Source organism: Ursus arctos, unplaced genomic scaffold (genome assembly GCF_023065955.2).
Source record: "Ursus arctos isolate Adak ecotype North America unplaced genomic scaffold, UrsArc2.0 scaffold_2, whole genome shotgun sequence".
Taxonomy (NCBI): domain Eukaryota; kingdom Metazoa; phylum Chordata; class Mammalia; order Carnivora; family Ursidae; genus Ursus; species Ursus arctos.
In genome coordinates this window covers 59,671,703-59,684,027 of record NW_026622874.1, presented here as the reverse complement: position 1 = coordinate 59,684,027, position 12,325 = coordinate 59,671,703, and the positions used below count along the sequence as shown (strand labels likewise).

General features: G+C 53.9%; 1 protein-coding gene across 1 annotated transcript in view; it reads left to right on the top strand.

The window, feature by feature from the left end:
• CUNH1orf226 (chromosome unknown C1orf226 homolog) overlaps positions 1 to 12,325 on the top strand; it is a 42,793-nt gene that overhangs the window by 6,278 nt on the left and 24,190 nt on the right. The window contains exons 2-3 of the mRNA XM_057315200.1: positions 8,177 to 8,343; positions 9,688 to 9,867. Coding sequence (XP_057171183.1) covers positions 8,177 to 8,343; positions 9,688 to 9,867 — 347 coding nt within the window. The remainder of the gene's footprint in view (positions 1 to 8,176; positions 8,344 to 9,687; positions 9,868 to 12,325) is intronic.

The following is a 12,325-nucleotide window of genomic DNA, read 5'->3' as shown; positions in this document are numbered from 1 at the left end:
AGAAGATAAAATTTATAATGACCTTAATAGCTTCTTTCCTGTTTTCTAAATTCTGTAGTCCTGTAAACCCTCTATGTGGACATTTTTCCAATACCTCTCATTTTGAAATGTCATCGAGAGTCAGGAAACCTGAACATCTTTTATAAAAATACGAATTCTCCTGTTCATCTCTCCGTTTAACAGAACAAATACAAATTTCTGACGGTGAAAGGGGCACAATGGAAAGCTATTATATTCAGAACCTGGGGAATACAGATAAGGCAGTGAACAGAGAAAAATCCAAAGGTTCGACTGTTTGTGTTAACAGATAATCAATCATGAAAATCAAGTTAGTGAAGCATCCAGCTCAGGAAGTCAGAAAACAACAAAGTAAATCTCACGTTGCAAAGGGCTTGAGAGCACAGACGGCTAGTTTTCATTCTGGCAGCACCAGTCCCCGGCTGTGTGATCTGGGGCAAGTTAATAACCTCTCTGAGCCTTAGTGTCCTCCTTGGACGAAAACAGGAATAAAGTCGTGTCCCCCTTATAGGATTATTGTGACCACAGATGACCAGGTACATGTGAAACGCCTGGTACGTAGTAAACACCAGCGACATGTTAGCTCTTATTATTGTAACAGAAATATGGAGAAATAAAAAAGCAAGAATAGAAAAATTTCTGGAAAAGATGAGTGATGACAGATGAGTGGCTTTGCAGACACGAAAACATAAAGCTACACCAGCTAAAACTGTACCGACGCGTGGATGTGTCCCCGGATGGGTCAGAATAGAGAGCTCGGACACAGACCCAGACACATACAACACGTGATATTGTTCTAGATATTGCTGGGAAGGTATTTTTCAGATGAGATTAACATTTATTTTTTTAAAGATTTTATTAATTTGAGAGAGAGTGAGTGCAAGCAGGGGGAGGAACAGAGGCAGAGGGAGAAGCAGACCCCCTGCTGAGTAGAGCGCCCGATGCGGGGCTCGGTTGCAGGACCCAGAGATCATGACCAGAGCCAAAGACAGACGCTTCAGTGACTGAGCCACCCAGGTGCCCAGAGACCAACATTTAAATCAGGAGGCTTTGAGTAAAGCAGAACAACACCCTCCATCGTGTAGGTGGGCCTCAACCAATCAGTTGAAGGCCTTAATAGAACAAAGGGGGAATTCTGCCAGCGGATTGCCTTTGGACTTGGACTGCAACTCTTCCCTGGGTCTCAAGCCCACCCTACAGATTTTGGACTTGTCACACCTCCACAATCACGTGAGCCACCTCCTTAAAATCAGTATGTCTATGTGTATTTCCCTGACAGAATTTCCATGACTCTGCAGGGCTGTAGGAGGGGAGCGGCCCTGTCATGTGCCCCGTGCTGCAGGGAGGCCGGTAGGTTGTATAGAGAGCATATCCGATCCGTGCCGGACCTCCTTAAGGATATACTCTCGGGTCTTTGACATCTTAAACTTTGAAGAAACGATTCTAGACCGGATGTTTCTACAAGTAGACTGTCATTTACGTTACATCTTGGGGAGAGGGGTGTGCAGAAGCAGCCAAGTAGCTGAGGTCCCGTGTGTATTGCTATTTGAGAAAACTGTCACCGAAAAGGTAATAAGGGGAGAGGTGACGTGGCTGCCGGGCCCGTTATTTCAATGCTGACCGTCCGCCACAGCTGGAGGAGCACAGCCACGTTGGTCTCGACCCACAGCCACTGTCACCACCACCGTCACCAGCGCTCTGCTCAGCCTGCCGGTCTCGCCCCCAGGCCCCACTTCCGCGATTCCCCCTGCTGCCTGCCCCAACCGCCGTCATCGTTAATAACATTTCCTTTTCCTCCAGCTTTCTTATTCTGAGAATATGATATATTACCTATAATGTACAAAATATGTGTTGATTCACTGTTACTGATACAGCGATCGACAGTAGGCTATTTTGGGGGCGTCAGAAGTTACACGTGGATTTTCATCCGCATGGGGTGGTCGGTGCCCCTAATCCCCATATGCTCAAGGGCCAGCTGTACGGTATTCCGAATACATATTACATGTAGCTATTCTGTGGCTCAGAGTCTGAAATGCACGACCTACCCCATCCACGCAGTGCGGGAAGGAGACAGAGGCTCTCTCGAGTCCCATGGTCTTAGGGCAGGTCTGCGTTCAGTGACGAATTGGGGTGCCCTCTGATTGCAGCGTTTACTATGAAGGTAAGGCTCCTCAGAGTACTAGCGTTTGGAATGCTGCAGGTCTGGGATGGGAAACCTTTCTTCCTCAAGGAAAGCTGCTTACTGCCCGGCCCCATAGTCCCTTCCTCTTTATGGCCCCTCCTGCTTGCTTATGGGCTGTGAACCACCAGGAACACATCTCTTCTGCCCATAAGTGCCTCTCCCAGAAGCATTCATTGACTGCAGTGAGATTTTCATCTGTAATGGGTCACCCGGAAGCACTAGAGTAGAACTGTTGCTTGGTTGGTTGGTTGGTTGTGTGTGTGTGTGTTCTGTTTTGTTACGAGCCTCTTGTGTCCATGTTAGGGAACTTTTCATTTAATGCAGTGTTTGTCTTTCCCCCGGAGCCACCCCACGTGATGTGACAGCAGGCCCGGGGTGGCACAGCGGAGACCTGTTTACTCCGAGGACTTGGACTGTGCACGGGCTGTGCTGTCTTTGATGTCCTGTCGGCCCTTTGCCTTCTGGGTTTCAGCAATGCTTTTAGGATGGCATTCACCTTGTGTGCTGCCAATCCCGCTCCCTCCGTGCCTGCCTTTCTTTCCTCCCTCATTCTGTCCACCGTTCCCTACCCTCAGGGAGATTTGTCTTTTGTATCTTTTGGCAGCAGCGGCCTCAGGCCAGCCCCTGGGGCTCTGAGCCAGGTGGGGCCTCTGCTCCTGCTCCCCCTGCCTGGCTCTGCCTTGTGTGGTTTCTTTGACTCCTGGAGAGGGTTTCCTGGGAGAGATCCCGTTCCCTTGGAGGCATCCTCCTCCCACGGCAGCCGTCCAACCTGGGGAAGAGAAAACTCTGGCCATCTCGGCCGTGAGCGGTGGTTGGGGGAATAGTTATTTTGAACCTGGACCTCCTACTCACTCAGAACAGCGAGCACGCGGCTGACCGGTCCTGTGTGCTCTCTCGTCTTACCTGCTCCAGCCCCAGCCACCGCTGCCCGATCCCGTTTCTCCTTGGTTGTAGCGTCCTTCTTCATTCACCACATGTCCCATCTCGTTCCCCCGATGTGCCAGGCTCGATTCTGGGTAAACTGTGAACAGGACAGACAGGTCCCCGATGGCGAGGAGCTGGCTTTCAGAGTTGGGGTTGGGGGGTACGAACCTGTGACAGATAAACCAGGTCATGTGAGAGCGTGTAAATGAAGCAGTGAGGACCGTGAGGGTAGAAGCAGCCTTGGGGGGTGGGGCGGGCAGGGTGGTAGCACCGTGGTTCAGAGCACCAGGCCTGGAGCCCCAGCACCTGCCTTCCCAGCTCTGTGTCTCAGTTTACCTGTCAGTGTCTGCCTCTGAGGGCAGTTCTGAGGTTAAATAATGTGTACAGGTAAAACCCTTAAATTAGGGGGCACCTGGGTGGCTCGGTCGGTCGGGCATCTGCCTTCGGCTCGGGTCATGGTCCTGGAGTCCCGGGATTGAGCCCTGCATTGGGCTCCCTGCTCGGTGGGGAGTCTGCTTCTCCCTCTGCCCTTCACCCCACTCTGCCTCTCACTCTCTCAAATAAATAAAATCTTAAAAAAAAAAAAAAAACCCTTAAATTAGTGCCTGGAAGGTAGTAAGTACATTTAAATTTAAGCTGTTATTGCTGCAGTTTTGAGGTCAGAAAGTGGCCCTGTCCAGCACTTGGTGACTGAGCTGATAAGCTCTTATTCTTTTTTTGAAACCATTTTATTACCCTGTCCTCGACCTGTAACAAGTTCTGCGTTGACCCAGCAGCACCTCTCCGTTGAGCCCCTGATGCTGCCTGTCCCCGGGAAACCAGCCTTCCACACGTTCTTCCCTTATGCTCCCGAAGCCACCCGGTTCTGCCGGTCCTGCTGCTTGTCCCCAGCTTCCGCCCTGTGGCCGGTGTCCTCCCCGCCCCACCCCGGCCAGGATTACCCTTCACCTGCTTCTTCCTGAGCGCCAGGCCACCAGTGCGGTCTCTCCGGAGTAGGTCACCTGAGTCTTCTGCTAATGCTGACTTCTTCCCCACTTCCAACAGATAAGGCCAAGCCTTTCTCATCGTCAAAACACAACGGACTCCAGCCTTCCTTGCCCCTGCATCTCCCCCAGCCTTATCTCCTTCCCTCATCGTTCAGCTTCTTGCCAGATTTATCTGCGCTCTTATAGCTTCTTCCTGGTCCCCCCACCCTGGCTGTTATCCCTTCAGCCTCCAGCCGTGTTGTGTCTACTGGCCTGCCAGCCCTTCCTGAGACCACTGGTCACGGTCACTGAGGGCCCCTAGCTAGCAAACCAAACCAGCCTTCCTGTGCCCAGTTTACCACGGGGAATGAAGCGCTCACCCCGCCCCCACCCCAACCCAGCTTCTGGGGCACCACCCCACATGCATGCATGGACCTTTCTTTTTTTTTTTTTAATCTGCTACTTGCTTTCCAGTGTTTTTCCTGGGCTCAGTCCCTGGGGTTCTTTTCTGACTTCCCATGGTCTCTACTGATGTTTATTTCCAGACCAGACCTTTTTCCTGAACTCTCCAACAGCTGATGGGTATCTCCACTTGGCTGTTAGAGACCTTGTGATTCCAGCAGGTTTAAAACTCTGTCTTACCTACAACCCTGCTCCTCCTGAAATTTCCCCAAAGGGCATCGGTCCCTACCAGCTCACGTAAATCAGAAATTTCAAAGCTCATTTTACGCATATTCCTCTCTCCTCCCTCCCTCCCTCCCTATTCCCACGGCGCTCTCTCTCCCCCACCACAGTTAGTCTATTACCCTGTCCTGTGATTTCTGCCCCCTGAAAACCTTTCATATCTGTTCTCCTGTGCTACTGCGAACCCCTTAGCATAAGCCCTCCTGTTTCTCACCTGGAGTATTGCTTTCTATCTTGTCCCTTCTAGAGCAATCCTCCACATCATCTCTAGGGTGAAATTTGAAAGGATGAAAACCCTTTGGTATGACTCACCTGCTTTCTGTCTTTCAAGATAAAATCCCAGCTCTTCCTGGTTGGGTCTCTCTGTACAGAGCAGTTTGCAGTGAATACCTCTATACCTTTGCCCCCATCTAGAACGCCTTCCCAGCCCTCCCTCCCCAGGCCCGCTTCCTCCCCTGCCTTAGCTGGTACTCCTTCTCCAGGTGTTTTCCCCCCTGCACAAGCTGCTCCACCGCCCTCCCACCCCCCGCCCCGCGGGGGATAGCTCCGTCTCAGGGCACACAGCCTCCTGCTGCACCCGTGGTCTGTTTCCTCCATCAGGCTGGGGAAGCCTTGAAAACCAACTTTTGCTTACTTATTAAGCCCAGCGGATTTCTGTCCTAATCAGGTGCTTAACAAATACTTACTTGAGTAAATGAAATCAGCATATGTTCTGTGGTTTCTAGTTACAATTCATTACATCAGGTAGAAACAGTTTAAGCAGTTCAGAAAGTAGCACTACCCTCCTCCCCCCACCCAAGTTCAGTCTTCTCCCTTTTACAGGTGGGAATCCAGAGTGCCCGGTCTCCTAAGTTTCCTGGTTTTGCTAGAAGGTTTTTCATATCGTTTCTTGTCCTTTAAGCTTCTTTTTTTTTTTTAAAGATTTTATTTATTTATTTGACAGAGATAGAGACAGCCAGCGAGAGAGGGAACACAAGCAGGGGGAGTGGAAGAGGAAGAAGCAGGCTCCTAGCGGAGGAGCCTGATGTGGGACTCGATCCCAGAACGCCGGGATCACGCCCTGAGCCGAAGGCAGACGCTTAACCGCTGTGCCACCCAGGCGCCCCCTCTTGTCCTTTAAGCTTCTTGATGCCAGGAAAGTTGCAAATAGGAGATCTCCCTCCTTGTCTGTCAGGACCTGAGGAAGACCATTAGCTGTGGGTCCATCGTCTAGATCTTGTCTTATCCCATATGCTAACTGGCACAGCATCCAGTATGTTCTGTCTACCCCAGCTTTCCCCTCCTGGTTCTAACAGGTCTGTTACCATCCTGACCTCCACCCATTAGCCATCGTCCAAGCTAAGGACTTCGGAGGTGATCATCAGAGAGCCCACGGGGTGGCAAGAAGTCCCTCAGAAAGCAGGTCCCCTGGCCTTTGACTCCCCTTCCTCAGCCGTGGTTTGGGAACTCCACTAGCACAGACAGAACAGCTGAGAAATCTATGCATCCCTCAGAAGCAGAGCAAGAACCCGAGAGAGTTTCTGATCCTTCCAGGCTTCTGGCCTGGGCATCTCCAAACGCTTTGTGTCCTTGGTATTAGGGACTCCAGGAACAGGGGACCAGGGGGAGGCAGCCTCTTTGTGTAGCCCACTCCCCTGTTTTGCTGACCTGTCATGACACTATTTCCTTTGTTAGTGTTTATCAAATACTTTCTCCATGCCAGATCCCTGGGAAACAGAAACGAGACCAAGCCCTGACCTCAAGACTGAGAGGGGTTGAGGGTGGGGGTTGGAATAGCAGGCCAGGCACGCTCAATCCCAGGTGCTAAGTACGCCGACAAGTGGATGCACGGTGCTGTGGGACTGAGTCTCTCCTGGGGACTGGGGGAAATCGTTCCTGCTCAAAACACAGGGATTTCTCCCTGTTCATCTCCACACTGGCACAGAGAACCGATGCTTACGTTCCAGTCCATCCACCTGCTGAAAAAGAGCCATGAGGTCTCCGTCGGCCGGCTGTCTCACAGGCTAGCCTTCCCAATCACCAGGAAGGCCACTTCTGGGCACAGGGGTGTGGTGGGAAACAGCCTGCTCTGTGGTCCTGCCCGTTCGCTCACAGAGGAGCAGAGCCACACCGCCAGGCCACGGTCCGGGGCCGGGTCCCGGGTCCCAGAGCAGCCAGGAGGAAAACCAAGCAGCCTGTTGGCTTTCTGAACAGCAGGCTTGCTTCCCCAGATGACTCATGTGGGTTTGCATAGGAAAACCTGCGAGAACTATTTGTTCTAGGGGCACCTGGCTGGCTCAGTTGGTAGAGCACGTAACTTTTAATCCTAGGGTGGTGTTCCAGCCCCACATTGGGTATAGAGATTACTTAAATAAATAAATACTTAAAAAAAAACAAACCTATTTGTTCTGGAAGGCAGGCCCTCAGATGACCGAGGTCTGGCTGCTCGGGGAGGGAGGTGGTTCTCTGTATTTCCTGCTGGCCTTAACCTCTTCCATTTCGCATGTGGTGCTTGGTCTCTGAAATCTTTTAACAAATCTTATTTGAGTACAGTAGCAATGAGCTGAATTCCAAATGTAGAGAAAGAAAAATACTTCCCAGGAAATGCCAAGGAATGGCCAGGTTTTTATAGAATCAAGAAATAGAAAGGAACAGGGAATGAAGGAAAATAAGAAATCGCAGGACTTTTTCACATATGCTGAGCACAGCCGCTGTCTTCAATGGGGAGGTGAAAAGTGGAGTGTGGACAGACTGGAGAAGGCTTGAAACCCAGCCACCCCCTCTGTCCCTCCACTGCTGCCTCCTGCAGTCCCCTTTCCTGACTTCTGTGCTTGGCAACAAGGTCACAGTCTGGCTCGGCTCGGAGGGGTGGGGGGCTGCTCCCGTCTCAGGGCCTCAGGTCTCCTCGCCCTCTTTCTTCTGTCACGTACCCCTCCTTGTCCATCTAACTCGGCCTCTGATTTTGCCATCGGAGCTGGGGCCCCGGGAGTGGGGCCACTTACCCTGGTCTGACAGCCCGCCAGGGGCATGGCCAGGGAGCCCCCATGTCTCTGGACTCCCAGTTCAGGGCTCTTTCCCTGGGTGGATTCCACTTGTGAGCTCAGAGGAGGTTGAGGTGACAGTCACCCTCCTCCCTTCTCGAGCCCCCACACCCCGTCAATGTCAACCTCATGCCAACCTGGCAAAGCAGTCACATCCAGCCTCAGGGAAACCTCATTTTTGTTTCTGGACTCTGAAAAGATATTAAACGGGAACACCTTGCTGGACTAGGAATGAAGGGTGGGTGGAGAGGTCAGGAAGCCTGTGGTGCTCTCTAGGCCTGATGTACCCGAACGTGAAGTGCTAGGAAGGGAAGAGGACCTTGTTCTTGGCAGCGCCCTTCCCTTCCCATCCCTTCCCTTCCCTCTCCTCTGTCGTCCCACAGGCCGCCAGCTCCCTGGAGCGGAGAGGGCTTCCACGGCCACCGCGGAGGAGACGGACATCGATGCAGTGGAGGTCCCGCTCCCGGGGAATAACATCCTGGAATTCAGCCGAGGTGTGACCGACCTTGACGCCGTCGGGAAGGAAGGAGGCTCCCACCCGGACCCCAAGGTAGGCGGGAGGTGACCCATCACACGGTCTGCATGCACACGGCCTCCCGGAGCAACACGGGCTGTGGCCTCAGCCACTGTCAGAGTCGCGTCCTCGCCCGTGCGGGGTCAGCTTCAGAGTGACGGGCACGGGGCGGCGCCAGAGCAGGTCTCCTCTCCTCTGCAAGGGGCCCCATGTGTTGACGTGCATCGTCCGCCCCGCCCCCCCTGGTGCTCCCTGGCGGCGCTCCCGTGGCTCCTCATCCCCGCCTGAGGCCCCTGCAAAGCTAATCCTCACGCACCACGACGGATCCCCGGGCCTGGCGGCTGGGGCAGAGTTCACCCCCCACCTGCAGCCAGCCATTGCTGGGGTGGTCCCATGTTCTGGCGTGGTTGAGGCCAGCAGTTGGCCCCTTGAGGGTTAGAAACTCGGGCATCATCAACTCCAAACTCACGTCTTACGGCTGAGATGACCGGGCTCCCAGGGAGTTCCTGACAGATCCAGACCGGGACCCTGGGAACTTGAGAGCGCATTCCAACCTGAATGCACAGCGGAAAACCCAGGAGGAGAAGGCTAAGAAGTGGGCCTCCCCTCAACTCCCCGCACCCCAGCCGCCTTGCCTTCCTGTTGGGCGTTGGCCTTTGCTGGTGCAGGTCGACGGGTGGCTCATCAGGAGAAGCCCGTCTCTAGTCGGGAGGGCAGTGCAGTCCCCAGTCACCTGCCTGACGTCTTGGTGACATGTGTCCGCCACAAACCGTCTGTCGGTGGGTTCTCCCTCCCGCATGTCTGAAGAAGGGTCAGCAGCAGAACTCCCAGACATAAGACGTCTCTCCCTGCACTTGAATTATGGGTCACATAGCCGTCTTAGTGACAGTTCCCACCTGCCAGGAGGGAGACCAAGGGGGCCAGCACAGAAACCGTATTCAGCCTGGAGAGAGGGTCTGTCCAGACTGGTGGCTGTCCCTGCAAGGCAGGGCCGGCTGGAGTGGCCCTCCTCACACAGCCCTGTGGCCCCGTGGGCAGCCCAGGAGGGAGCCCCAGGGACCCAGCAGAGTGAAGGTGGACGCTGCCCCCTTCCTGGTCTCGTAACAGGGTGGTGGGTGGCTAGGTTCCCTGGAGATCGGCCCCTTGAAGTCCAGGTGTGGTATCACTGGACGCACCATGAGAGGAGGTGCCCGCCATCTGCCTCCATCACGCTGGGTCAGCTACTGAGGGTCCCAGCAGGGTTTCCTGCCTGGCGGCCCCAGCCTGAAATCCTGTCCACATGTCCCCTAGGGACACAGCACTTCACTGCAGCCGTGCTCATGCCATGTGTCAGACAGTGGCCACGGCCCGGGCTCATACCCGTCTTGTCTTCTCCTCCAGGTTTCACCCCACCCCCAGGAGCCCATGCTGGCAGCCTCGCCCAGGATGCTCCTTCCCTCTTGCTCCTCGAAGCCCCCAGGCTTGGGCCCAGGGACGCCGCTGTCCACCCACCACCAGATGCAGCTCCTCCAGCAGCTCCTCCAGCAGCAGCAGCAGCAGACACAAGTGGCTGTGGCCCAGGTTCTCCTCCGCCTCCTCCCTACCTCTCAGGCTCCACTCTCATGGGCTTGACGCGCCTTCCCTAGTGAGGGGCAAGGGGCAGGTTTAAAACCTAGGGAGCCATAAGGGATCGCTCATGCTGTTGGATCATTGCTTGTTGGGAAGGGGGGAGGGGGATGCAGTTGGGCTGGAAGGAAACATGTGGGTTTCCCGCGTATCCCCTGCTCTGAGTTGGGCTTGGCTGGCTTGGCTGGACGTTGTTGGATAAGGACTTGAACTCACCAAGGAATAAGATGCACCCAATTCCACCCTCCCCTTCCTGCCTCATTTTCCTGGTGTTTGGGGTGGGAAGGGATGCCTCTGGAGTCAGGACAGATGTGATTTTGTGAAACTGGTCTTAAAAGAGCTTCAAATACAACTTTGTACCGAGCACGCTTGCAGAGACCACCCTGGCATCCTACCCACCTTGTCCATACAGGTCCCCACGCCTCCGTCAGTGCCCTGCTTCTTCCAGGCAGGAGCTGACCGCGTACTGGCCTTGGAATTTGTCATCACGGGATCTAACTTACAGGACTTAGGTGCCGTATTTGAGCTACGTGAGGATTGGCTTTGATCTCAGGAGGAAAGTGCTATGTGAGCCCCGAAGGCTTGTCGGGCGGCTGCCTTGTCGAGGATGCGGGAGCTGGTTTCCCTTGCTGCCTCTGGCAGGGATTCCTTCTGCTTGCTTCCACGGAGGGCAGGATAGTCCACATCTTCCTTGGGCCTCGTGCCTCCGAACTTCGTCTTCACTGTGGGCGATCAGGGAACAGTGAGGACAGGATTGCTCGTACCGTTCATAGGCTGGATTCTGAGACCGAGGGACGGGTCAGGACCTGGGGGAGTGGAGGAGGACAGCAAGGAGGTTGTGGCCTCCAGGGCCAGGGGCTGGTGAGCAATCTAGGAAGGCAGCTCCGCGTGCTGGCCTTCTCGATCTGTGGGACCAGGCTGACCTCTAAGGCTTTCTGCATTCTAGAATGGCAGGGAGCAGACTTCTCTGAGGAGCACTTAACTGGTCCCTGTTGTTTCTCTTGCTTACTCTTCTCATGATCCTTGGGTGGAGCGATTACCTGGACAGAGCTGTCCTTTCCGAAATGTGCACCTTGAGAAAGCGCCGGCAGCCTGCCTGGAGCCGATCGGCTGTGACTTAGTTCTTGAGAAGACCTTCTAACACAGTCTCACATGGAACGGGCCTGAGGCGCAAGGCTCACGGAGGCCCTTTGCAGCCGGGTTGGAGAGCGTAGGATCAGTGGGGCATGGCTCCTAAATGATTGGAGCCTTTTGGGTGAAAAATTCTGACCATGAAGCAAAAGGACGTGGTTTGCTAGTGCTAGAAGCGTTTTGCAGGTGTTTCCAGAACAGCAACAAAAAAGAAGGAATGCCGTTAATGGCCTCTTACACGTGGGGGGAAAATCACTGCTCTTTGTCAAATAGCAGAATTCATCTTGTCTCCTTAATGGCCATGTGGCAGTCCCGAGAGTCCCCTCCTCCCTGGGGTGCCGGCTGACAGCGCAAAGCCTGAGTGCCCCAGCACAGGGCCATTCTACGACTCACATCATTTCCGAAAGTTTCCCTTGAATACAAATCCATTCTCCAGCCATAATACTTTTCTCTTTTGGCATATCAATTGTCAAGTAATTATTATTTATCTAAGAAAGGGCTTGATGCATATTCATGATGGATATTATCAGAGAGTCATTTGAATTTGAAGTCACTGCTAAATACTAAAGAGAAACTACGCGCAGGTCTATAATCTACACGACAAGAAGATTGCGGTAGTGGTCTATGGAAGCGTTCAGTCTGCAAAGCTGCAAGACCTGGAACTTACTACGGCTTTGCCACTGTCAGCATGAAACGCTGAGAAGGGTTCTCTGGTACAGAGTTCAGGCATCTGTCTCAGTGGGAGAGCGCTGCCCTGTCTTGATTGTCTCTCTGCTCGAAGACAATGAGTCTCGGGGACGGGAAGGGCACGGTGCTTGCAGTTCACTTCATGAGCCCTTCTCCGTTCCAGCCTCTTCCGCGGGCTGGGAGCCCTGAGCCTCCGACTCACAATCTGTGGATGGTGGTCAGTGGAGCCTTGGTTGACGCTCTGTTCAGGCAGTGACGTGACTGGAAGGCCAGCATAGCGCGTCAGTCCTGGGGGGAATGACAGGTAGGGTTAGGGACTTGCAGAATCTTCAGTCAGACAAGATCTCGAGGTCAGAGACCGCTTCTTGAACACACGCCTCTCCTGCTCTCTGCCGTCCCCAGGAGCAGGCTCTGGGCAGACCCTCAGTTGGCGTCTTTCTCTGCTTTCTGGGAATGCAGCAGCAATGGGGTCCTGTCCGAGGCTTTCAGCTCCGGTGTCCTCCGGCACACTCAGCCCTAAGCCCTTCTTCTGTTACGAGTTTCTCTGTGTGTTCCTCTCTCTCCCATCCTCTTTGTCGCACTTGATCCAAGGGCT